The sequence below is a fragment of the Apteryx mantelli genome, chromosome 6 (genome assembly GCF_036417845.1).
Source record: "Apteryx mantelli isolate bAptMan1 chromosome 6, bAptMan1.hap1, whole genome shotgun sequence".
Lineage (NCBI taxonomy): Eukaryota > Metazoa > Chordata > Aves > Apterygiformes > Apterygidae > Apteryx > Apteryx mantelli.
Window position 1 is genome coordinate 49,730,279 of NC_089983.1, and position 27,184 is coordinate 49,757,462.

A 27,184-nucleotide genomic window follows, 5' to 3' on the forward strand; every position below is an offset into this window, starting at 1 on the left:
TGTGTAAACTTAAATTTAATTAATCCCACCCCAACTTTGTTTTCCTGCCAAATTAATGATGAGACCTAAATATCATTATTTGCTCTCCCAACAAGGAGTCTCGTGGGTTTTTTTTGTTTGTTTTTCCTTTTCCCCGGGCGACAGGCGGGTACCTTTGTGCCTGCTGGCAGTAACAGGGAGCTGTATTCGGAAAAGCCGAGCTCTGCGGCTGCCGTGTGGAGTTCCTTTCCTTCCTTCCCTGTTAGGGTAGGCACTGGGAAAGGAGGAGAAGGCAAATCTCCAGATTTTTAATTTAGGAGGTAGTTCAGCACTTCACTTCAGCCTCGGAAGAGGGTGGTCTGTATTACTTCATATTCCAAAAGGGTAATCTTGATATAGTTGAAGATTAAAAAATGACTGTACAAATATAAGGCATAATTTCATGCTTAACTTGTCTCAGTAGAGTACTGGAAGTTGTTTTGTCACTAATTAAAAATAAATAGTCTTTTTTATTAAAAAGGATGATGCTCATCTAATATGAAAATGAGGAAAGATTCTAGATCGTGAGAAAGGAGTACTTGTGTCTTGCAGAAAATTGTACTCTGTTAAACTGAAGCAAGATGCTGTAGAGCCCTGAGCAGACGTGTCTTCCAGGCTGCTCTCATTCAGACATTTTAGTGGCTAACGTTAAACTTTTGTTTATTTTGGAAATAGCCAAGGAAGAGAAAACAAAATTTCAGAGTTCAGGAGTAGTTTAGTGCGGTGGATAGCTCCGCTAAGGTAAAGGAGCGGAACTCAGCAGCCCTTGCTGGGAATATCGTGCATCGTGCTGTAGGATGATATCATGCGTCTAAATAGTGGTTTCAGCGTCAACTGTACTGATATTTTTTGCTTATTCTTGTAACTGTTTAACTTTTACCTATATTATTTATGTCATATTTTGATCAAAGTAACTGAGTCATTCCTCTGTTATGGTTCTCAAGCAGTATTTACAATGCCTTGACACACGGAAAAGATAAACATAGAGAAGCGATTTAGTCCTTTGGCACGCTTGCTTAAGTCATGTTTTGAAAAAAGGAGAAGGCATTTGGGACACTTCTAATGCCTGTTGCCCGTTATACTTGGAAGTTCAGATTTTTCCAGATAGCACTGTTTGAGGCAGGAGGGGTTGGGGTTTTTTTTTTTTTTTTTTTTGGTGCTGTTTTATTTATTTGTTTACTTTGGCCTTTCGTCTTCAGTTATCCTTGACACAAAAGCTGGTGGGATGGAAAACTTTCTTTATTGTCTGTTCATTATTCTTCTCTGGGAGAGATACCAGAGAGTCGACATCTCAGTCCCTGATGGGAGTTCAAAGTCCTAGCTCCTGGATTTTTTTTTTTGGCCTGTCCAGTCTGAGTTCTTCCCCCCTCCGTGCGGTTTAGAGTTTTTTTTTCTCCCCATCCTGGCAGTTCTGTCCAAAGGCGCCTTGCACCTCCACAAGATAGGACTCCGTCTGTTAGAAACTCGCTGGGAGAACATCGCTGCCGATGGTCTTTGCTTGCTCTGCGTGGAACTCATGCAACGAGCATGTCCGGTCTCAGCTGCAGGGGAGGGTGCGTTGCCAGCGCAGCCGTGGCAGATGGAGCTCAGTGTGGTGATATTTCTGGATTTCTGACTTCTCCTCAACTTCTGGCATCCGTAGCCTGGGAGCCCTCGTCGCCTTGCGAGGGCTTGTGTCCCGTGATTGCGTCCTTGCCTGCAGGAGCTCCAGGCAGGATTGCTGCGGTGCACGTGGTTGGTATTTGTCACCTGCCTTCACTTCTTTAATTACTGCATTGATCCCGAATTAATAGGAGCATTTAAAGCAGAACAGTTGGCACTTTGCTATGAAAAAGGCACTAAATGAAGGAGAAAACAGTTAAATAAGCCTGGTCTCTCATGGTAAGGTTTCCTTCTTTGCCGCTGCCTTTCCTCTTGGCCATATGGCTCTGCTGCAACCTCGGTCTGTAGCACTGGCAGTAGATAAACTGGTCATGAATGAACTTAAAGGAAAAATTGGGATGTTCCTGCCTATCAGTGCCGTGCTGATACTGCCTTCCCGCAGAGGAAGAGGAGGGAGGGCAAAATGAAAAGTAGCTTTACAATTAGCTTGTTTTAATGAGTGTGCTCATCCTACCCGTTACTTGGTGCAATGAGTTTCCCTGTTTTGTAGTGCTGATTTAGTGCAGATTCCCCAAGGACATTTAATATATGGCAGGAATTGGGAGAAAGTGAGTTTTCTCTGTAAAAAAAAAAAAAAAAAAAAAAAAAAAAAAAAAAAAAAACAACTCAACAAAATTTTGTGTAGGTTCAGATGGGGATAGCGACAAAAAAAATACTGCATAAATTAGTTTATATATAATCTTTCATTTCACAGTTCTGTTTTTCTGTTGGAGTATGTTGCAAACTGGAAGACATTAGTTATAATATTGTCCTAATAATATTGCCCTAATTTTAATCAGAGCTGGTTCTTTTATAGTTCTTCTGACATTCATTGCTCAAGCAAGCTTCTTTCTCAGTGTTTGCATTTAAATGAGAAATTTTGATGTGTTCGGAGGTATGTATTATGCAGTTGCGCTATTTTCTCTTCCAGGAACATCTCTAAGGGAAGATTACATTCCATAGAAAACTAAGTTTCAATATAAACCACAGAAAAATGTTGAGATATATATGTCCGTGTTAGAAGTGTATTGTTGATGACAAATTAGTTTTTATAGGATTTTTGTGGATTTTTTTAACGAGTTTTGATTTAAATAGAAAGAATGTGCCTATAAAGTACAGGTTTATTGTGTAGTTAGCTCTTTTTAAAGATAGTGTTGTATTGATTATCACTGGTATCCTGTATACGTGCCATCAGCCCAACTGAATTTGACTATACAAGCAGTGTCTCTTCTTTTTTTCTTATCTAATTTAACAATTAAAAATGCATGAAGTGCCTTAATTAAACCATCCAGTGTTTGCATGTAAGATGCAGTTTCTTGGAAGAATAATTAGTTTTGTGCATGAAAGAATTATTGGCTCTGCGCACAAATTCTGTTATATTATACGGGCGATCGCCACTCGGACCTCTGTAATGAAACAGAGCATCTGACTTGTTGTAGTCTAGGTGGAAGGACTTAATAAGAGAAATCATACTTCCCGAGCACTTCCTTGTTTATTAGAAAAGGAAAAAATTTGCATTTTAAATTCTAAAGCACATGGCATCTTAAAAAAAATTTTTGCAGAACGTTTTTGTAATGAACACTGCAGAATAGATAACTTTCAGAATTTAGGCTGAACAATGTGTCTTGGTTTTTTTTTTTTTTCCCAACATAACCTGTTTCTGATTTTTTTGCATTTCTTCTCGATAATAGCATTTTTCTTGTGTCACACAGCAGCTTTTAAGGTTTTTGGTTTTGGGTTTTTTTTTGATTTGTATTTTTTGTATATGCAGTGATCCTTAACAGCTCTGTTGATGTTACTGCTTATTTGAAACTACTCTCAAGTATCTCTGGCCCTTTAAGATCTTTAATCCTGAAAATGCACATGGTAATAAAACATAATCTGCTGTTTATCATCTCCAAGCTGGGTGGCTTCCGTTGTGTTGGAATGTTCTGTTTGCTCTACAAAAGATAATTTTGTGTCTTTCAGATATCTCTGTTGAGTAATTTGTTCTAGATTGCAATTATGATGTGATTTTAATTCTTGGCTCCCTGAAGTTGCACGTTCTGTGCTTTTAATATCTTTTTATACACTTAACATTATATATACAGATATACATCTGTTATGTGTGTATGTGTATGCATATCACCTTAGATATGTATATCTGATATCTTAATATGACACTTCAATTTCAGCTTTTTCTGTCACTTTATAGTTAGCATCATTTGCTTGGTGCTGACTGAAAATGAATAAGAAAAATAGTGTCGGTTATTGTCAGCCGGTTTTAATTGCTCTAGTGTCCTGCCGGGGTACATGAGCTTATTTCATTCCTGATACTGGGTGTTGCTCAGTGATCGCTCACAGCAAAGGGTGGAGGGAAAATCTGCTTCTCCCATTGCCTGTGCTCTTAGCAATCACGTGGACGTCTCTGGCTTTTCCTTGGACGCTCCAGCGAACTTGACCTAGGTAGCTCCCGTGTAAGCGGGACCTTCATAGTGAATTTCAGACTCTGAAATCATTTAAACAACGTGTTTGAGCTCATTGATTGAGGTAACTGTATTATGGATTTTACTTTGAACGAAGTGCTTAGGGGAATCGTGACTTGCACCGATAAATTGGACTGAGAGAGAGATTGATATATATGTATATATTTTTAAAGCCTGATTCTTCTCCAGACTGTGAGTTAAAATTTCCTCTACTGCAGGCATTATTTACATGCTTCTAAATATAGGTTGGTGTGCATACATACATATTTTAGATAACTGAAACAAAGCAAAGATTGTGTTTTCTTCCTAAATAATAACTCGAGCTCTTCCCTGGCAGCTAAAAATTGAGTTACATCCAGTTCCCATGAGTTGATACGAATACCCGTTTCACGGGTAGCAGGGAAGGAGCGCGGACGTGGAGCGAGAGGTGCTGCGAGTCGGTGGGCTGGGAGGTGGCAGGTCCAAGGGACCCGGCCCCGGCGAGGTCTCCCGCACCGTTGCGTGTGTGCAGACACGTGCACCGAGCCCTTAGCGCAGACCGGCTAGCCAAGCTGCCTGGAAAGCAGTTACGTGTGTTTGTCGGGGTTTTTAATTTAACTTACTTATTTTGGAGTTTGCTTTGGACTCCAAATACATATGGTCTTATAAGGTAGTTAATGTAAGGCAGCTGCCTTACATTGCTAAGTAAGTCAGTGTATTTGCTCTGAAAAGATTTAATTTAAGCTACAGTTTCTTTGGCCAAAAGCTTCACTTCCATAAGCATTAAAAGGCAGAAGCCTAACAATATTGATGCGTTTTTCCTGTAGCATTTAAACTAATATAAAAACATTTGATCAATATTTGTGAATTCAGTCATAAACTGTCAGATTAAGACACATTAACGATGGGTAAAATCCATTTTTAATTTACTCTGGAATGTGTTTTTCCAAATCACTGTCATAATGTAGCTGGTGCTTGACATCTTAAAACTCGATTGGAAACAGAGTTTCTCTTCCTCTCTGGTTTATAGCACAGGTCCCCAAAGACTTGATTCGATCAAGCCAGGTAGGGTACTTAGATTTATCATCCTTCAGGTGGGTCCTCCTGCCGAAGCCGGGGAGCGAATGAGAAGCGGCGCGGGGTCCGACCTGCCTTGCCTCGTGCTCCGTTTTGATGTAGCTTTCCCAGCACGGTGCTGCGGCGTAGACGGTCCTCCCGCGGCCTCGGAGAGAGCTTGGCTTTGCCGCCCAGACCCGGAGACGCTGCGCACGGTTCCTTCTCGCGCGTTGTAGAAAATGACGGTCTTTGCGCAGGGATCGCATCCCGGCCTTCCCGCCGGACCACCGAGCGCTTTGCACGCTGGGGAGCATCTGTCCTCGTTTTGCTGGGGAAGCTAAAGTAGTCAAAACCCCTGCGTCCTCTTTAATACGGTCCTCATCTTGCCACCCAACGTTAGTAGCAAATCTTATCCTGTAGCTTCTACGCATTCAGGATTGTCTGAGACATGGCAAATCAGCCAGCATCTGTGGAGTCTGTGCAAACAGATTTCTTTGTCATAAAAACAGCACAACGCCTTTAGTGATTTACTGCGACAAAATATCTTGAATAGATCTATTTAATGGAAAAATTCTGCGCTTAGTGAAATAAAACCTAGTAGAGGCTACAACAGTAAATCTGTTTATTGCCTTGTTTCCTTGCACCGGAAAGGGACAGATTGCAAATTAGATCCTGCATCTCGTATTCTCAGGCGGTGTAGTATGCATGCTTTGTGGTGGTTTCTGATCATAGGCTGAAGTCAAGTGTAAACCTAATACAGAAGGCAGTATTTTAAGAGCAAACAGAAAGGCCCCATTTTTCAGCGTGACCGAAATGTGAGCTGTATCTCTGTGCTTGTGAGCTCCTCTGTTCATCTCAGCTGAGGCTACCTAGCTTAATACTGCATTACTAACTGATCCGTTGTGCTCGTCTTACCTTGAAGATCCTGTTTAACTGGGATACTCTCTGTTTGGACCTGTCACCATTTGCACCATGTGCAGTATCCGCACCTTGCACAGCAAAAGAACCAGATGTCGTTTTGAGGTAGAGCAGAAGAAAGCCTGAAATCTTTTGCTGGTTTGGAGGTAAGCCAGGAGCTGCTGCTGAGCTGTCTTTGGGAGAAGCCATGAACAAATCGGGAAGGGGTAACAGCAGAGCAAGCTTAATATTTGATTGCTGAGCAGAACAAGTAGTACCTTTTATGAACAGTCAGGAGTTGAACATTTCAGTTCCAGTTGCAGCTTAAGCATTTCTGACATTTACTGCGTTACATAGCCCTCTGCAATTAATGGGGTATTCTGTGGCGATTAGCGTTTGTGCTGAAGCCTTTATGCAAAGTCTCTGCAAGGGGAGTGAACCAGTGACCTACGAAGTCCTGTTACGATGGGGGTCTCGTTCACCTGCCTGAGCAAAGGCATCCAATACCACTGTAGATAACTTGGCATGTCCGTGGTGCCTGTGCCAGGCTGGCAGGTATTACCCCATCCTCTTTTCGGGATGGCAGCAGAACCCAGGCAAGGTACCTAGACATCTTTAAAGTACCTGAAGTGGCAGTAAATGCCAGTATTGAAGCATCTGGATAACTTCCAAGTTGTCTTTAAAACTTTTACGTTCAAAGAGAACAAATTGGTGGGTAGGAGTGCTCTGTCTGTTTGAGAACTAGGCAAGCAAAACAGTGCGTTCCTGCTCTGCGCTGGTGGGAAAGCAATCAGTTCAGTGAATCCTTAAGGATAAGGAAATGTGCGAGCACTTGCTTTAAAAAGATGTGGCAATACTATTCTGATTTGGAAGGGATGTAGTCTACAGATAAATATACCAGCTAGGCTTCATTTTAGGGAAGCTGCTCTGAGGGACTTTCAGAAGGACATGAAGAGGTGAACGTCGCCTACTGTTTTGGGTAATATCTTGTTATTAGTGATTTGGATCAAGTCCTTCTGTATATCCCTTGGAGAAGATTGGTTTGTTATGAATAAATTAAGATTTGAATGGTGTAATATGAGCAGTTTATTTCCTTATTTTATATTGGAGAAAAGGAACCCCTGCAGTGCGGAAGATGGACAGTCTCAGTGCATGGTCTCTTTCAAACGGTAGTGAACAGAGCTTGCCTAATGGTTTGGAAAGGAAAGCATCTTTTGTCGCTTCAGAGTGCAAGCACTGAATAAACAATGTTAATTGAGAGTTACTTAAGAAATAATTAAAAAAAAAAAAAAGCTATTTTTCCTGGACCCAGAGTCCACCCTTCAGAATGATCTACATGCAATTTTAAACAAGGAGCGGAGACTATAAGCACCAAAGATTTGATGAGCAAGAACTGATGTGTTAAAATTGCATTGATACATTTGCCTTTTGACGATGTGCTTGACTTGGGTTCACGTACAAGCTTAGATTTTCCATGTATTTTACTTTAAGAGACTTTCTTGTTTTAACCTCAGACTGCTTATTTCTCTGAGTTATATGTCGTCGTTGTCTTTTCTGTGCATCCTTACTATACAGTCTGTATTGGCTTAACCTCATTTGTCATTTACTACATAGACTGGTCACTTGGCAAGCAAATAGGAAGGTAGGAAATTATGGATAAAATTACTCAATGATGGGATGTGTTACAGCTATGAAAAGAATAATCCAGTCCTTTCTTCATCCTTAGACAGCTTTTTCTAATAGGATTAAGATGTGTGTGTGGCCAGAAAGCTGATGTTTAAATTTTGATGCATATAATAAAACCTGCAGAATTTAAAGCGTGGAAGTTATAAAAAAAACATGTTATACTATAGATAATCCTATTTCTTTTCTCTTTTTTTCATTTAATATGAAATCAGACAGTTTGGCTTATAACCTTGTTATTAATTCGTGAGTGGGAATTTGTGGCGATCTCTGATTGCAGAAAGCCTTCAGGAGGCATCTCGATGGCCCCGGAAATGAAACGTTTTGAAGCGTTAGCCCTTGCGGCTCTCTTTTGTGCCTGGCGTGCAAGTAAAGAAACGGAGTTGAGGGTCTGCCGAGTGTTCCTGGGCGGCTGGAGCGGAGGGCACCAGGAGCGGCAGGTCCTCTGCTCCCCCGTTACGCTTTCCCCTATGGGATTAGACACGTACCTATGTCATTCTGGAAGCTGGGTACGGATTCTGTAATTGACTGTATCACAAAGGGTTTCCCATGGACCTGCTTTACTTTGTGTTGATTATTCTATTTTGAAACAAGTAAAAAAGAGAAACACAGGAGAAGGGGAAAACAGTTTTTTTCCTTTTTTGTTTTTTTGTTTTCTGTATATCTGAATTAACAAACCATAATTAAGTTGTGACACATGCCTACAAATTTATTTTTATTTATCCCTGTCTTTAATTTGAAATTAGATCGTTTGATCCAAATGTTGTTTTCAGTTTCCTGCTTTTTTTTTTTGTGTTGCACTTGCTCCTTACCAAACCTTGATGTAAAACAGCATTACCTTTCGCTGGAAAGCAGCTCATTAGGCTAGCGCACGCTCTGGCACGACAGGTAGCTTGGCTCTAGAAGAGAGCGCGTGTCCTCAGAGGCTACAGAGCCTGCGGAGATTCGTTCTTTTCTGTCTTCTTGCTGCTGCTGTTGGCATTGAGTCTTGCTTAAAAAGAGAAAAGAAGCAAAGCCCTGGAGGGTGAAAACTGTAAATCTCTCGCCGATTTAGTAGCATTTATTATGAGAGAGTCTTGCAGAAGAACAGCCTCGATGATAACCATGCGTTGAAGATGTGCCGAACGGCTCCCGGCCGAGCTCCTGCTCGCCCTCTGCGCGGGGCCCCCGGGGAGGTGTTCAGCGCGGAGGTGTCGGGACGCCTGAAGAGGTACAAGAGTTGTGAGTGCTTTCCATCAGGCACATCGCAGGAATGGGAAAGTCCATCTTTTGTGAGTAACTTGTCATCAGTAGCCAATAGCAAAACTCACTCCCATGCAGCCGGTCGTTTTCTAAACTCACGTGCACCCCCCTCATGGGATTTTTGTCAAATTTTGACAATTAAGATTTTTCTTGGATGAGGATGGGTTACATTGACTTTATCTGTCCCTTGGTTGGTTCGTTTACTCTTTGGTTAAGAATGTGGTTTGCTTTAATAAGAAGTGTCTCTTACTACCTATGAACCCAAATGGCCGTCAGTTACTGTGCACAAGCAGCAATGTCACTGAAAATTATTTTTTTCAGCTGCGGGGTGAAAATGTAAAGTTGGCCACTTTAGGCAGGAAATAGAGAAGGTCTAACTTACAGAGCCCGCGTGATTTAGTGTCTGCAAGAACTGGAAGTCTTCCTTTTCCTTTTTCGTAAATCATGAGTTACAGTAATTTGTAACACAATAGTACAGGGCTTAATATGGCCTCCATAGATTAGTATGTTTAAACTAGTCATAAAAATAAGACTGATTCCCAAGCAGACACCATGTTTTAGGAGGGAGGGAGAGAGGTGTTTTTCTTGGTAAGGTAAAATTTTTCAGTAGCTGCTCTTGTAAGACAACTTGAACTATGATTCTTTTAGGGGGAAAAAAAATTCTGCATTTAACTTTCATTAAATTTAATAAAGTGCAGCGTTAAAGGCATAACAATTTTTACAGTAATTTCAAATGTAGCAGATCTTTTCGATACTTAACTACTTCATTAAAATATTTGGTAGAAAACCGTTTAATGAATGGAATAGCAATAATCAGTATGAGAGTAAAACGTTTTAAGCTGCCATGTGTTCACAGGAATGGAGATCTTGGGGGCAGACTTCAATGCCCAGGTGCAAGGTATTTAATGGTATGTAGTTTTTTCTTTATAAACGCTGGTTTTCTAGAATGGGAACGTCATAAACTGCCACTTGTTTGGTTTTGAATCCTTCTGGCAAGACAGGATTTCTCTCTCCTGGCTTTCCTGTATCGCAGGGAAGGGTGGGAGTTTCCATTTTTGGACCTGTGCATGAATTCCCTGCAGTAGAATTCCCTCGGGCACCCTGTCCCCAGCGGGGGCTCGTCCCAAGGGCAGGCTGGAGCTCCTCCGGCTGCTCTGGATCCGGCTCCGGCCTCCCCTCCCACTGGGCGAGAGCTTGCGCTGCAGGCGGTAGCTCCTTCGCTGCCAGCGGCAGAAAACTCTGTAAATACCAATTCCCATTTGGAAATGAGTTGCGCCACTTGTTAGCAAGAAATATGCATTTCTTTCAAGGAGAATGGAAATTTCGTAAGCAAGTTACTGAGAATTAATTCACGATACAATGCCTCTTCAGAAAGGTCCTTTTTTTTCACTGAAACAGTGTTTTCTCCAGCCTAGACCAAAGAATGTCATTTCTGTGAACAACTAATTGATGCGCGCTGCTGAAATTTGACATAATTACGCACCGAACCTTGCGTCAGACCGCAGGTACGGTAATGCCGGGTGCTCTGCACGCATCCCGCCTGTTACTAAAGATTTACTGAAGATGCGCAAATAAATTCAAGCAATTATTAAATATTTCTCTTTCCATTAATGTGGAAAAATCAAGCCTGTTAATGAAAGCAGATAAAATGCTGAGATAGGAAAATTACTTGTCAGTAATGTTGTGACTTTATAAGGTGCTCTAAAACGCTAGAATGACAGCCATGGAGGTGCAGGGAATGTTTTAAAAAAATTAGCAAAACAAAAATGAATTATTTCTAACCCTCATCCCGTTCACTTAATTTTGGTTTAACATTGTTTTGCAGAAGACTGCTTTGACTGTCGCTGTGCCTCTCGCATTTGTTACTCGCTTTGTTTTAATGTTTTTTGTCTTCATTTTTGATGGTGAATTCTTCAAATTAAGGGTGTACTACTGCTAAAGGAAAAAGTAGCATAAACTTACAGACGCAAACCTGTTTGACGCAGGCCCCTTGGGAGGTCGCAGAAGCACGAGCTGTGGTTACCTGCTCTATAGACAACGTCATTGCAGTAGCGTGAGATATTTCTAAAGGAGGCGCCCCTCGTCCCACGGCAGCGGCACGGGCTCCGGCAGGGCGAAGGCGCCGCTCGCCGGCGGGAGCCCCCGGTGCACGGAGCGTCGCCAGCACCCCGCCGCGGAGCAGGAGCTCTCCCTGGCTGCAGGGACGCAGGGAATGTATTCCGCAGCGCGTGAGAGGTCGATTCTCGGTCCGTTCTCTTTCCATGGACACCCGCTTACTTAGCAGGTAGCGCAAGTAAGAGATTTCCATTGCATTTAAATTAATATTGATATATCAATACGTCTTTGCTGGGTTATTGCGCATTTATTACTTTGAGGTGACTCATATCTCACTGTATATGCAAGTCCAGAATTCATTTATTACACAGCCGTAAAGGTGATTGATGAGTATGCGATCTATCTGAATATCATCTCCTCCCCGCAAAGAGCGGATTCATCTGTCCTTGCTCCTAGCGACCTGCACGGTTGGTTCGGAAGAGCAAAGCATCGTTCTTGCAGGGAGCTGCCGCGTTGTGCCGCGGGCCTGCAGCGAGAGCAGCGATGTGCTCGGTATGCCGGTGTTGTATCCGAGTACTGCCGACTCCCTGAATGCTGGTGGGAGCGAGGAAGAGCTGTAGTTCAGAGCTCGTGGTGCTGGAGGTCAGGCATCGAGCTTCCTAGCCTCCTGTAGGGAGGCAGTATGCTGGTGTGTGCCGTAGATGCACCTTAAAATATATATAAAAACAGTCGCGTATATTTTGTGTTTACACTGAGTGCTCCAGAGTATTTTGGGAGCAGAAGCTTCCAATGTGAATCCTTTTCTCCTTTTGGATTTTCGTCCACGATATTTCTTGCTGCAACAGAGGAGACAAACGAATAGGCTGAATTTTGCTGCCATTCGTTGCCGGCTTGATCTTGAAGCCTTGTTTTAAGTTTCTATATGTTTTAATTAAGTAAGAAATGAGCTGCTTTTCTGTCTTATACATTGCGCAGTTTTGGTTTTATCTTTGTGCATATGAAACAGCGAAGTTAACCAGTTATCTAGAAGTATTTGCTTAATACAAATGCAACCACTGCCCGTTTCTGCCTGTTTCTGGTGCCGAAGTATGTGCATCCGTGCCATTGATACGGTCTTTACTGAAAGTATGTATATAAACACCACGGGATAAAATCCCGTGCAGGGGTCTCTGTGCCCAGCACAAGGAGGTGCCGGGTGCTCGGCCGCGCAGAGCTCACGTTCGCCGGGGCGCAGTGGTGCGGGCAGGATCTGCAGTCCTGGGATCTGCTCCCCGGGAGCTGTGAGCACAGCTCCTGAAGCTGCAAAGTGGGGGACTCTATGTATAGAAAGGAATAAATAAAACTCGGGGTAATATTTTCTATTTGCTAAGACATCCATCTTTTTGAAGGATATGTTCTGAATGTTAAAATTACTTTAATAACGTAAAGATGTTTCATGGATACTATGAAATTCTGCATCATCAGACCTGTCCTGGCATGTTGGAACTGAGCGTGGCAGCAAAGAGTGGCTATTGCCCGTTTTTGAAATGCCTCATTGGCGAAGGTTTCCTGGCTGGAGGGACACGTGCATCCCACATGAAGGTGGAAAGGTTGCAAGTATGCTTTCTCTTAGTTGAGTGCTCAAACTTTCCCTCCACTTAGGGAGTGACTGAGAAACTGGTACTTTCAACAGGGAACTTTGGCCCAGGGATTTTAACATGAAAAGAGTCACTGAGTCACAGTGCATGCAAAAGAAGCTGTTGCACTCTTAACGTTTTTTTAAACCTCCCTTTTTGGTAGATTTCTGGTTTTCTGTGTGATGGTGAGTGCCTTCTACTTTTCTTCCCTGAGCTTCTATTAAGAAACCTGCCATCTCCTCTGATGAAAATTAAGTCATCTGAAAAAACTAGTCACTACTCTTCTCTCTGATAACTGCATTGCCCATTAAAATTATAACTAGAAATTACCGAAAGAAGGATAGAGCTTGAAAGGTTTTTTGCTTTGTTTTCATAGATGTGAGGTTGCCTTAACTGGCGCTCGTGTGGCAGCTCCACAGTGCGGGGATGTGCCTGGCTGGACAGCCCGAGAAGAGGCCAGCAAAGACGGCCGAGCCGCCTGCCGCCGTCTTCGAGGTTCCCTTGGGCTGCAAGGGGCTGGAGCTGCTGAAACACGATCCCCTAACTTCTGCGTAGGAGAAAAGGATAATTGCTTGTAAAACAAATTACAGCAAAATCGTCTGACAATGTCGTTGTGAATAATGTGTTTAGACTTTCTGCTTTCAGGTTTGATAATATAACTATTGAGATTTTACAGAGACTGTTTCTGCAACACCATTTACAGCACACTTGAATTTTTCCAAGCTTCACTAATTACTGTAAATCAGGCTTTTCATACTTCATCATTCCCTAGTTTGTCTTGAAGTAGATTATATTAGAAAATAAAAGCAATACATGTAGGTGCTGTTATTTTTTTATGTAAGAGCCTTTCAGTGCCGCATTCGTAAAAGATACCGTGTGTTGACTGACTGGGCATCAGCAGTGAGGTTGGAAGGCTATGGCTTAGAATGGGTGATTGCTTTTATCCTCTGGAGAACTGTTTTACTGTTCAGCCCAATATCTGTGATGTCTGCATATTCCATTACAGCTGAATTGGTAAAAAGAGCAGCTATGTATCTGAACTGCACTGAACTAGCGTGATGGCTAATTGGACTTAGATTTTTTTTTTTAATCAGCATCTAGCAATATCTGTTTCCACAAAGTAAACAAGGTCAGTAACTGGAGACCTTTTGACTTTAGAAAACTGTATCACGTGGTCATTTAAATGTGTGCAGGTTTCTTATGTATTTGTGAAGACTGTTCATGAGACTTGCTTTATTCTTTGATGTGAGGATGCTTCTCCTCAGATCTTCTCTATAAAAACTGGCAACCATTAGCTGTAAATGGGGTTTACATCCATCCTAAATGATTTTTTTTAAACATTTTTCTTTTTAAATCTGATGTTTGCTTTTATTGTCTCACTTCAGACCTCCTTTCACCCTTTAGGCTTTCTACCTTGAGCCTCTCAGTAGCAGAGCTGCTTGCAGTTTGGTATCTCTCTAGACAACATGTATAGCAGAAACAGAAGAAAGTATGTTTATAGGAGTTGCAGTGAGTTCTGTTGCTTTTATTATTGGAAAGTAGCATTAGGGTTTTTTTCAGAATCATGGAAGTCATGTGGAGAAATACTGTAAATGACCTATTCAGTGATGTTTATGACAACTTTACAGGATTTATTGCTACCATATAATTAGAACTAGAATTCTCTATGTTGTGGATTAAGATAAGTCTGCCTGTAGTTACAGGCAGCAGGAGATGCATCATGCGGATGACAAAGGGCTGTGAAATGATCCTCCAGTTTATTGGATTCTATATGGAGTTTATGGAAATGAATTATGTGGGATATTGTATCAGGATTATACTGAGGTTCTTATATTCCCTGTGGAGATGTAACCAAGAAAGAATTACTTGTTTAGCATTCAGAAAAAAAGCCTTTTCGTAGCAAGCTAATAAAAGGTTGCTGCGATTCGGATAGTGATGCACTGAAATGTAACTCCGCAGCGGTGGGATGATGTGTTGTGTCGCACGAGGAACGCTCAGAACGGCTGCGGAACTGGAAATATTGGGCGACAGAGCAGGAGCGGTCTTTAGCTTGAAACGGTCTTCTGTTTCTGAAGCGAGAACGAAGATCGCTGGTTGCTTTTCCCGACTCCGGGAGCAATGCTGCTGTGTGTCGCTGCCGCTGGCGGTACTGAGCGGGAGAGCTGTGCGGATCCCACTGCCGAGCCGTTGGCTGACTGCTCAAGCAAAGCCGTTTCAGACATAGGGTTTTTAACTTCGGCTGCCTTTTTTAGAGGAATAATGGAAGAAGGTAAAATAACCGTGTAAAAATAATGCTTTGAGCTAAAATATAGTACAAGTTATTTAATGGCAACTAGAATAAAATTCGAAAAAATAGTTCTAGCACGGGAAACTGGAGGTTTTCCCATGAGAAATGACTGCCTTGTGGACCATCCACAGTGCAGTTCCTGTTGGTAAGGACTCACTTTGTTCTGCTTTATAATCAAAGAGCAACGTTGCATTGCCTAGAACAAATGCTTATATGATTTCTTCCCCTGAATATTCTTTAGCAGTAAAGAATAAGGGTGTTATTAAAGACTATGACAATTTTTCTTTAAAAAAAATTAACTTTCACATTCACAATCAAGTTACCAATTACAATTGAAAACTCGCAGTTCTTGTTTGTGATACTAAAGTTTTTCTAGTAATACCAAATCTCTGTTATTTAGAAAATGAAATTGTATAATACAACTGTGTCAGTATAGATAAATTTGATACGGAGGAATAAACTACCTCTGTTTTTTTAAATAACGGGCTTTTAATGCTGAGGGGCAGTATCACTAGGCTGTGTGCAGGGCAAAACGAGCTGTTTCAGGTGTTTGTGTAGTGTATTTTGTTATCTGCAGCTATTTTTCAGCAAGCTCATCAGCCGTTGCCATAACTGGGATCTGGGGGCAGGTTTTGGGTTCTTTTCGTCCTAGCTATTCCAGCGCTGATGTGTCAGACCACCAAATGGTTGCTAACTGTTGCTTGCCGTGGCTCTGGGAAACCAACTGCATCGTGACACTGAATCACAGCAGGGAAGAGGAGAGAAAACTCCTAGTTTTAGGGGATTACTGTGTTTCCAACTGATACGTTTTCTACATCTATATGTCTGAACTAATTTTTTAAATCATGCAGAACAGAGTGTCTGAAAAGGCAAGTGTCGTGCCCCTTTGATGGCGCATGCTGTCTTTGGAAACTTGTCCCTCGAATGCTCTCCGGGGCAGTATTTGTGCATAAATACTGTAGCGTTTAGGCCTCTGCTGAGCTGGACTGCTGGATGTTTCTTCTGACTGTTTCTGGATATTGCTGTGACCAGCAGCATTATTGCAGACCCCTCTCCGGCTCTCTGCTGCATTGCAGTGTAGCGTTTCAGCTTTTCCGATGAAACCGAAATCTGTCGGCGGGATTGTCCCTTAGCCCTTCGGGGAGTCGCTGCATTAAAACTGTGCAAACCACATCATTTCTAAAATACCGTGCAATTAAAGTCTCTGGCCAGGCTCCCGCTCTCCGGAGAACTGCAGGGTCAGTTGCAGGGATTCGCTGCCTCTGCTAGCTGGGACATGGGTGGGCTGAGAACAGCGCTGAAGTCTGGGGCCGCCTTCCCAGCGGCTTTCCGGGGAGCGCGGCGGACCCGGCACCGGTGCTGGGGTCCGTTTGCATGGCACAGGACGTGTGGCCGAGCGTCCCTTCTCCGGCACGAGCCGTAAATCGTTACCGATTCGGAGTTCGGTGTTCAGGGCATTAAGTGGACGCAGAGTCTGCTTTGGGGAGTTTCAGCATTGTGTTGATATAGTTAACAAACCCCTGATTTCATGCATAATAGAATAAAAATCTCAGCTTTTAATGATGCATGCTTTGGCTTAGTAATTTCTTGGGGGTTTTTTGGTGTAGAAAGGAGGGCTGCAAACTTTCTGCAAGTTCAGGTCAGGCTTTGTGCCCGCCGGACTGCCCGCTCCATGCAGGGGGAGAAGGGATGTGCGGAGCGGCATCCGCACCGCCCGGCGTGGCCCAGCGGCAGGTCCTGCTCAAAATGACCTAATTCTTCGGCTCTGCCTTCGGAAGGAAAACGATAAGAATCCACGGAACGGCATGAAACCGCGCGTAACGGTGGTTGCAGCACCTTCTCGCTGGGCCGAAGCGGCGCCTCCGTCACGTTCCCTGCCCCGCTCTGCGCCTGGGGACCTGCGCTGTCCCTCGCTGCAATGTGCGTTACGGAGGGAGTTAGCAGCTATGGTGCTGTGGTTGTAGTTTTGCATTTAGTTAGCTCGCATTGCTAAGCGTAGCTCGCAGTATCAGAGAGGTCTAAGCCCAGTTTTTTTATACGATTCCTTTGAGAATGAGACAAGAGTGACTGATTTCATGCCTCATATTAGCATTGTAGTAAAATATAAATCAGTGATAGTTAGGAACTGCATAATGCATAAGCTGCGCCTGGAAAGGCAGCGCATGTACTGACAGAAAGGCAGTCGGGAACCGGAGACGCTAGCGGTCGGCACTGCCTGTTGTTAAGGTGGTGGTTGCGCTCCCGTTGCATTTATACGTTCTCTCCATTTTAGTTTCAATCAAAGTTCATTTATGAAATGTGTTTTTCAAATTTTTCCATCGCGAGTAGAGACAAATGATCGTGTACTAAGGTATGTTTACCAGCAAGGCATTCAAATTTTATCTTCTAAATATTCTGTGTATTGGGAGTTCATGAGGATTTAGTGTATCAGGCAGACTGTAACTGCGTGCGGATTACACCCCTTACACTGCCTTCTGTCTCCTGTCTCTACACTGCCATCAGTTTTATCTTCGTGTATTTCTTTTTATCTTTCCAAACAGCACTAAAGTACTTATTTCCTCAGCTTCGTGTGAAGTTAGGGATTTTCCTTTAAAATTGCAGCTGGTTTTCACAGCAGCAGAATGAGTGAGACTCAGGCCCGGGTCAGACTGTTATGGAAGGAGAACTGCAGTTTGTGGTTCAAGGTGTCATCGCAGAAATGGGACATGCCCAAAATGCCAGCGCTTTGGGCCACCCGTGCTGGGACGATTTCCTCCTTCCTCCTTCCTCCTTCCAGAGGTGCTACATAGCCCAGGAGGCAGCGTATGTAGTATATTCCTGTGCAGGCAAAATTTCGAATAATGTCGGGTTTAGGAGAGTGGCTCTCAGTTTGTGCAGGATCCTGGTAGTTTTGAAGCTCTCCGGTTTGATCTTTGCTGTGGGGGAAGATGGGAGTTGTCACATATCTATGATGGATGAGTATAAAGGGATATTTCCAACTTTCTCTTTTAGAACATTCAACTTGTTAATAATATATGAAGGAGATTTTAATAACTTACTGAATAGACAGCTTCTGAAATGGGAAAATACTTCTCGATGCCACAGGATTTTTTTTTTTTGAAATAGGTATTGATCATTTTTGTACCTTGTACCTACTGAACGACCTTATCACTCAAAGCGTTTGCAACATGCAAAAAATCGTCTTGCCCAAACGTGCTTGTTGGTTAAACCAAAAAGCTTTGGTTTCCGCTCATCAGCGTTATTGCTGCTTGCGTTTCACCGAGGGGGCGGGAAACAACGCGTAGATTTTGCCGTACCTGCAGCCGAGCATTCGTCCTGTTCCAGCAATTCCCGGTGCCAACGGTGAGGATTTGCCGGGTGATCTGTGTCCAGAGAGAGGCACCAAATGGCCCAGAGGACCCTGGCAGCGTTTGCATCTGATCTCACCGTCCTTGGCGAAGTTAGCCTTGCTTTGGCCAGATTTGTCAGGAGAACGAGCAAGATGGTAGAAAATGCACGAGGAATTAGCCTTAGTCTTGCAGCCTCGCCTGCCGGGGCGGCTCTAAGGCTTCGTAGCTCGCCCTCGTCGCCAAAGGCAGGTTGGTGCTCGCCGTCGATCCGTGGATTCTCCCCACGGTGACAAAGCGGTGTTCTTTGTTACTTAGAACCCAAGCGCACGTGTTGCAACCACCGTATTTATGAGAAAGGGTGTATGTTTAAAAAAAAAAACACCCCAAAACAAACAAAAAAGACTGAGTCCTTGTTTCTTATAAGTGTTGCCATGTTTATTCATTTAACAGTCCCTATCCAAAGCCTTTTCTGAATTGTTAAATAAATCGAATGTTTTGAAATCTCTTGGGCCCTGCCTTTTTTTCTTCTTTCTTTATCTTGAATTTTATGATTGCTATTGTGTGCTCAACCAAAGGCCTCAGCACTTCCAATAAGCCCTTGTCTTCGTTTCCAAAGGAGGCCTATCGCCTCTGGCAGATGATGAAAAAATATCTGCAGGCAGAATGCTGGAAAAATAGTATTTTTATTCTTTGTGGGCATGCTTCATGTTGGTGTTTTATCCCTGCGTGCGCTAAAATGGTCATTGAAGAGATGAACTGTTAATTCTTGTGCTTGAAGGTAAAAGATTTTTGATGGACTTTTTAAAAAGCGCATTTCAAAAATATTTGAAGTCTGCTTCAATATATTCATGAGAGCTGCTGAATCGCTGTTCCTTGTTAGTTGCAACTATTAAATAGAATTAACTGAAGCATGAGACTCATACAGATGCCTTCTTTGAATGATAATTATATACAATTCCTTCTGAAATGATACAGGTCTGACAAGGTGTAGACATCTGCAGGGAATTGCAGATTACTTTGGTTTCGAGATCTTGAAAGATGGTCATAAAAGAAGAGTTGTGCCGCAAATTAAAGCAGCTTTGTTCCCTCCATTAGAAGCATGTGAATTTATGCCCTTGAAGGACAGGGGACTTTTTTAGTGCTTGACTCAAACTGGAGTGAAATCAGTGGTTCAAAGAAGGTAGGCAGGGGTGACTTGGGCTACTAGTTGGCCTCTGTGTGGGGAGAGACTAAATCAAATAATTCCGCTGCTTGGAAAAGAGGCAATCAAAGCTAAGCTGAGGATCTGTAAAGCCGTAAATAGATGGAGAAGGATGATTAGTGATTCGCCGTGTCTCAAAACATAAAAACCAATGGAAATGTAAGAAAGCGAATCCAGAACAAATACAAGAGACCTCTTTTTCTGAACAGCTCTCAGTTAAGTCTTTGCAGTTCACTGTCAAGAAGATAAATAGATTTAAAAGGGGAGTTAGAGCCCTCCCGGCTGTTAAGCACAACGATCTGGATAGAGCCGCCGCATCACGAAAGGTAAATCAGTGGAAGAATTATTTTAAAACCTGCACGTTCGTATCTTTTCTCCCATGAGCTATTGGTCTCTCCGAGACAGCGTGCTAAGCCAGGCGGCGCTCTGCGTTTGTGTGCCTGCGATCTAATGGCAGTCCTTCCATGACGGACACAAGCCAAGCCAAGCTCGTTTTTTCAGTGTATTGGAGTAGTATGTAATTATAATACTAAAAAATTCAGGAAGCCTGAAGACATTTCATCTGATCAGTTCCTCTGTTGATATTGTTTGTTCCTGTGTTTTTCCTCGTCCTGTTATAAATTACTTGACAAACAAGTTTATCTTAAATTATCTGCTGAATCATCAGCACAAACTTTGGTTTTGGTCAGTAGAAGTTTGACCTCTTTTTGCCTAGTTTATTCTCTATTTTTAGCTGAGACTTCTCTTTGCTTAATTTTTTCCCCTTGCTTCTAATTTTGTCCACTTGCACTCAACCACTAGCTACTCCTGAAGAGTGTCAATTCTCCGGTTTCTATGTGTGTTTAGCTTATGACATCCTTTTACCTCCTCAGGTGGAAGGAGATACGGTGTAGAAAGCATCAAATCTAAAATGACTGCTTCAGGCATTGCTTCTGGTCATTTCTCCTTACAACTCGACCAAGTATCTCTGGGTGAAGTCCAAGCTGTGGAAGACTTAATCTTTGTAGTTTTGAAATAATTCGTTTCATAAACCTTTTCTGGCAGTGGAGTATTCCAGTGAATATTTTAGATATCTAAAAATTAATTTCTTGTTTTGAATTATGGTATCATCTCATGTAATTAGTATATAGGAAAGATATTTAATGAACTTTGATGTTCCTGAGGAGTGATACATTATTTGTAAAACTCACCAAAATATATTTAGGGATGTGTTATATTCACCTTCATAGAGCTGGCAAAAAGCTGTTGACGACACTCCCTTTCACAGAAAGGAATAAGTCTCAATCTGTCATTAAGGTAAGCAAAATAGCCTATTTTAATTAAGTTCTCATAAGAGCGAATTAATCCAGTATACAAAAATTTCATTTTCGCAGTTACTTCAGCCTGTAAACTCTCATCGTTTTTTTGTTCGCCTTCTGTTCCTCATGCGTCTGCTAGTTTTGGAGTTTCTGCTGGAAATTCGAGACGTGCTCGCTGTTGAGGGAACTGAGCTTTGGCTCCGGAGCCAGGCGCGGTGGTGCCGCTCTGCGTGGCCGCCGCGCGGGGTGTTTGCCCGCGGCACAGCAAGCCCCGCGTCAGTTCTGGAACTGGGCGGATTTCGAGGTTTCTAAACCTGAGAGAATCTTATTTCTGTTATACGGACTGTCAGTGTCAAACCACAGCAGTAAATTTAGATGGCGGGAGAGGATACCTGATACGCTCTGTCGGGAGGGTGATTAATTAAGCCTCGAGTTTACGTGCGCTCACGTTCAGCCAGAGGCATCGCTTACAAACTGGGGCGTGCTGGTGAAGGAGAGCCTCCAACAGCGCTTTTTGGGTAAGATCTCGCACAAAGCAAGCCTAAAGCAGAGCAGAGCGCGGGAGGCCTCTGCCGTACCTTGTGGTCAGAGTCACGGACTGTCCTGACGGTTAGGGAGAACATCGGGTACAGCGTGGGGCAAAGCTGCAGGCGCCCAAGTCCCTGCAGATCACACAGGGGAAATACGGAAAATAAAAACTTGATCGGATTGCTGAGGACGGGTGTGAAAGATCAACACAAGCCTGCGGAGACATGTCAGCAAGGCCAGGTCACGGAATGAGACCAAAATAGCTGAGGACAGTGAAGAATAACATTCAAATGTTGTACGAGTAGCCTCAGAAGAAGAAGAAGGCTGGAGGAGGAGCGAGTCCTTTTTTCAGCAGGAAGGAAAAGCTAATCGCAAGCGAGCTGAAGTGCTTGGTGTCCTGTTTGGTTCCAGCGCACGTTAAAGGTTTCAGCTGAACACCGGTAAGAGCAGTCCCCAAGTGCTTATGGATCAGACGCCTTAATCGGCTTGTTGGTGGAAAGCCAGGTCATGTTTCTGTGGAGCTTCTTAGCTTCTTCGCAATTTTAGGCTTCCATAGTGGTTTGAACAATACCCGTTCGGGTCCCCGTTATGCTTGCAAGCTACCCAAAAACACGAATCCCCAGATAAATTCAGATACCGCATTCGTACTTGGCAGCACGGTCGTTCGTCCTGGGCGTTTGGACCGGGGAAGGCAGCTGCTGGCAGATGCAAGAAAGCGTCTCCGCGAGAGGACGGCTTCCTCCGGGGAAGAGGAGCGCCGCTGGCTGGCACGGGCTCTCAGCCGGCCCGCCGAAGGTCCCAAGCAGCCTGCGTGGTCGCTGCCTGTTGCTGCTTTTTCCATTTACATGTTCCTATCAAGAAACAGATTGTTTTATCCTCTAGAGGCATAGATCCCCTGTTATGTTTCTCTTCTGTGATTGAAGAAGTATGATTTTTTGCATCAAATTTTTGGTATGAAAACTTTTGCATGCAAATTCGGTATTTTGGAAAATATTCTGTACGTTTTAGTTTGAAGTGCACGAATGGGCACTTCGTAGAAAGAAAATAAAGCGGAATATGAAAATGTAGTGAAATTAGTATTTGAAAAAATATTTAGTTTTTTTGTTTGGATTGGATAAAAAGTAATAAAATATTTCATTAGAAATATTTATAGTGGCTTTGTACAGTTAGAAATCCAGTTTTGGTAACATACATGGTGTTAGAAAAGTTTTGACACCATCTTTAGATTCCCAAAACTACACAGTGCTAGCAAAAACGCAAACTCAATTTTCTAGAAAAAGTTTGCTCAAATTGAATATTTGCGGAAGGTCTCCATTTGCTAAATATTCCTCCCATCTCAGATTTTGTGATGTTTACTTGGTTCTTATTTTAATGTTTTTACACTTTGTGAATGGGAAAATGAAAAGTTTAGTTTTTTCCTGATGTGAATATTCTTGGATTCTTTTGCGCCTGTGATTTTTTTTCTTTTCTCTGACAGAATTGCTCCACCCCCCGGTCTGCGTGTTTTCAGCTTGTTTTCTTTACAGTGCTTGGCAGCTCGGTCTAACTGAGTTTGCGCGTGCCAGGGGGTCAGAAGCTAATAAGAGCTGCGAGTGGTTTTGCGCCCAGTCCACACCAGCCGAACGTTTGGCCCCAGCCGCCACGCAGAGCTTCGAGATGCACGCACAGTATTTAAGACGAGATAGTATGGTTGGGTATATGTATTTATATAAGTGCCCGTAAGTGCTCCGCTTCCTCTTCAGAGATGCTTGTATTTTTTCCGAGGAATTCCTTCCTTCCTTTCCGTTTCCATTGCATTTCTTGGGGAGAAGGATGTTTGCCAAGCTGCTTCCTGCAGGCTTTTCCGTGACTGCTTCTCAGGAGCCAAGCTGCCTCTCTTTGCCTGCTCCTTGCTGCTATTTAGAGAAATTTGTGCCCCCCTGTCTTCGCCAGCAGAAGGGAAGCAGAATTTATTTCCTTAAGCAAAATTTGCAGCTTGAGGGACTAGCTCTTTAAATTACAGTTTTTGAGGAATCCCATCATTTTCCAGAGAGTGAGCATATAGCAGAGTTTGATTAGCAACCATTATTCTAAATACTTTATGTACATGCTGTGCATTGCATAAATATACCTTATGAATGCACTGAAAGCTCCAACTATATATATATGTATGTGTGTATATATATATATATATATATATATATATATATACACACATACACACACACACACACACACACAACTTACATAATAGTGATATGCATATATCATGCAGGATAAGAAGTTCCCAAGAAATGAGGTGGGTAAAGTGCCGAATAGCTGCTGAGAGGCCCTGGGAAGAACAGCGTGCCTATGCCTCTCTCCTGCTTGTTTCTTTCTGGTGGTATTTTTAAATGTTTTGACAGTGAGGTGTATTCTCTAAGATAAAATCCTGCCTGTTAGGAAACATATATAGCTATTAATGCCTTTCCCTAAGCCGGGTGAGAAGAATCGGTAGCTCTGCTTAGACATGGCAGAAGGTATCTAAGGACATGTTGAGCGTGCATTTAGCGGTGGTCCCAGTGCCGCAGTCTGTGCAGCTCCCGGGCTGCTGCCGCTGACTCTAAAACGCGTTAAGTGCGAAGCCTGTCGACCTTGTACCTGCAGAACTTCCCCATTGCCACTTGCTGTGCCGAAGGAGCCCTGGCGTCAAGCGTCCACGTGACACGAGTTTCATTTTTTGCCTGTAATCACAGTGCAGCCTGGCACGTTGCTTCCTGTTGCAGCACAGAACCGTGCTGCTTCTGATCAGAGCGCGGGATAAAAACAGAGCAAGCAATCCCGGTAAAATGTTCTGTGTTCACCTGAAGCACACACTGGAACTGTAGAAACAAAGTGTCTGTGCCTCAAATCCATAATATTTATTTGAAAAAACCTTTTATATAAATTTCTGGTCGGTTCTTCTAGAAAGCACTGATCTCTAGTTTTCTTGGAGAAATCATAGTTTTCTCCATAAAAAGCCGGTTAATTTCTTTCAGCACATTGTTGATGAAAAGTGTTTATTTTCTTAGCATTCTTTTTCTTTGTTGCAAAAATAAACGATCCAATTACTTTTTGGCTAGTAGGAAGCCTTCCTAAGGGACAGTTTTCAGGATATCAAGCATTCAGATTGTTCAGAATAAACGCGATAACAGAGGTGGAAAAATGAACGCAAGGGCAGAGAAATAAAAGCAGGACTGCCAGGTCCCGTTGCGAGGCTCCGATGTTAATATTGGAAGGTGGCGGAGAAGCCCGCGGCTCGGCCGTCGCCGCGAGCGCCTCCGCTCCCGACCGCCCCGGCCCGGGCAGGCGCGGCAGATCTGCGGGATCAGCCCTCGGCCGCGGGACGCAGCTGCAGCGCGGAGGCAGGAGCTGCCGTTCGGGTTATTCGTGAGGCTAGAAAATAACGGGTATCGCCGAAGATAAATTATCGGTGTTAATTAAATGGCTGCAGTCAAGAGTTCATTTAAAACATGAATGTAAAATTAGTCAAAATTTAGGGTTTTCTTCTACTGGTTAATATAACATCCGAGTAATTAGTAGACAGAAACTTGCTTTTTCTCTTTAGTTGCACATTGAGGTTAGGGAAGGAAACTGATAATGATTGTATCATTCTTTTGATGAGATAATGCTTTAGAATAAATATCATAATTATTTATATACTTGGAATGTTTCCTTTTTTATTATTTAATGTTTCCGAGAAAGGAATTCTTTATCTTGTTTATTTTTGAGTGCTTGTATGATATGATACCATGATTTTCCTTAAAATTCAAATGTTACCAGTGTGATAATGTCAAATTTTGAGGACCAAGGCAGACCTAATAATGAATTGACCATACAAATATTGCTCAAGACTAATCTCTAATCTTATATAATAGATATTATAACTAGGTTGCGATACTGTATTTTTCAGGATGCATTTTTTTTTTTTTATTATTCACTCTAGCCTGAAGAGTGTTTCTTTTAGAGATGGAATTATAGTATCACATGTCTGGTAGTTAAGAGTAAATTAAAAATAAAGGAAGTCAGTTAGAAAGGCTTTAATTTACAAGTGCTTCAGATAATCTCAATAGTTACATAAGTGTTTTTGAAACCTTTTCTGTTTGCAAGATCTCATGGGGAATCTGATACTGTGCTTTGTAATCCTGGTGTTAATATCATGAGAACAATAATTTACTGTCATTTGTGGTTACAATCAAAGACTGAGAGTGGATTTTTTTTTTTTTTTTAAATAATGTTAGAAAGCAAGTAGCTACATAGTCAGATCCAGATAGAGATGAAACCTCCCACTGGAGCATGCATAAAATTCTGGTGTGTTGCTTTTTTTTTTTTTTTTTAAAACATTCCTTGTTGATGAAATACCAAAAATTCAGGAACCCTGTTGGTGAAGAATAAAGCCAGCATTCACATATTAAAAGTGGGCTTTTTGCTGTCTTGTGTTACAGCTGTCATTTCTCGAAACCAGGAAGGACCTGGAGAAATGGGCAAGGCTGTCCTCATTCCTAAGGACGACCAGGAGAAGATGAAAGAGCTGTTTAAAATCAACCAGTTTAACCTGATGGCCAGCGACTTGATTGCCCTCAACAGGAGCCTGCCTGACGTGCGGCTGGAAGGGTGAGTGTCCGGGGCACGGGATCGCGCCCGGCACGCGGGGCCGCGCTGCGCCCGGCTGGTTGCAAGGCGTGATGCAGAGCGTCGTCTCGAGGTGAAGCCGCGGCTATCCGTGGTGACCTAAAGAAGCGGTTTGAAAATGCCCCGGTTTGTTTATGTATTAAATCTGTGCAGATGTGCCTGTACGTGAGCGCTGTGGAAGAGGTGTGTAGGTGTGTGCGTGCACCTTTAGAGTTTCTAGAACAAATTTCTTGTATTTTTTTTATCACTATCAACAGACGAGTGTGACATATACTGGGAAATCTGTGTTGCTTTTGGCTGACAGTTCCTGTCCCTGTGGGAAAAAGTGATCCCTCTAATAATTCTTTTTGTACCAAGTTGCAGGAAGTCCCAACAGGTGCATGCTCAATCATAATCTTTTTTTTAAAATAAACTATTTTAAGACAATAAAAAAAGTGCTGAGATAGCTATATTTTGTTTTTTGTTATTACTTCTAGAATTGACTTTCAATACAAACTTTTTTTTTAACTAAAAAAGTTACTGCATTACACATGTTAATATCCTATGCAATTTCTATTGTGAATTGCTGCAAATTATCAAGGTATAGTAATCAGTTCACATTAGGGCACATAACAAAATGCCATCTGTTTGGCTTTTTTTTTTCAGGGAAAGCTATTCATTTTTAAGTTTTTAAAATAATAAAAACATCAATGACCACTCTATAAAATTTTGTAATTGTGCTGTCAGCACTTAAACATCGACATTCTAATGTCGATAAAAAGAAAACACTATCAAAAACTAGCTTACAGTACGTAGGTTTGTTTGAACTTTATCCATAGGCTTTTCTTGAGTAATCAGAATTTTATACAACGTTTTTCAAAATGGTTTGTGTTGATTAAAAAAAAAAAAAAAAATTGAAGCTTTGGGGTTTTTTCTTTTTTGAAGGCTAGTCATTTATAATCACCATCTCTGAGTAGAACCTCTTGCCTGTAGTGGCTTTGAGACTGTGTAAGAGTTTGGAGGAGTGTTTCCTTAAGTCAGTTGGATTATTTTTAGTGGAATTACAAACGAAATTGTGCTTGTTTCTAGATGTGTATTTGATGTGAAACTGCAAACATGCATGTTTATTTTCATTTAAATAGGGATTCCGGTTGTTATCTAAAGATCCTGTAACAAGTTATGGTACTAAAATAAAGGTATTGTTCTCTGCTGTGTATTGTTTTTTAGCAGTCAGTCTACATGTAGAAGGTTCAGGGAAACAGTGGGAGCAGAAATGTGTAG

General features: G+C 42.4%; 1 protein-coding gene across 1 annotated transcript in view; it reads left to right on the forward strand.

Moving 5' to 3' along the window:
* GALNT13 (polypeptide N-acetylgalactosaminyltransferase 13) overlaps positions 1 to 27,184 on the forward strand; it is a 159,378-nt gene that overhangs the window by 36,781 nt on the left and 95,413 nt on the right. The window contains exon 4 of the mRNA XM_067299455.1: positions 25,738 to 25,906. Within this exon, the coding sequence (XP_067155556.1) occupies positions 25,738 to 25,906 (169 nt within the window). The remainder of the gene's footprint in view (positions 1 to 25,737; positions 25,907 to 27,184) is intronic.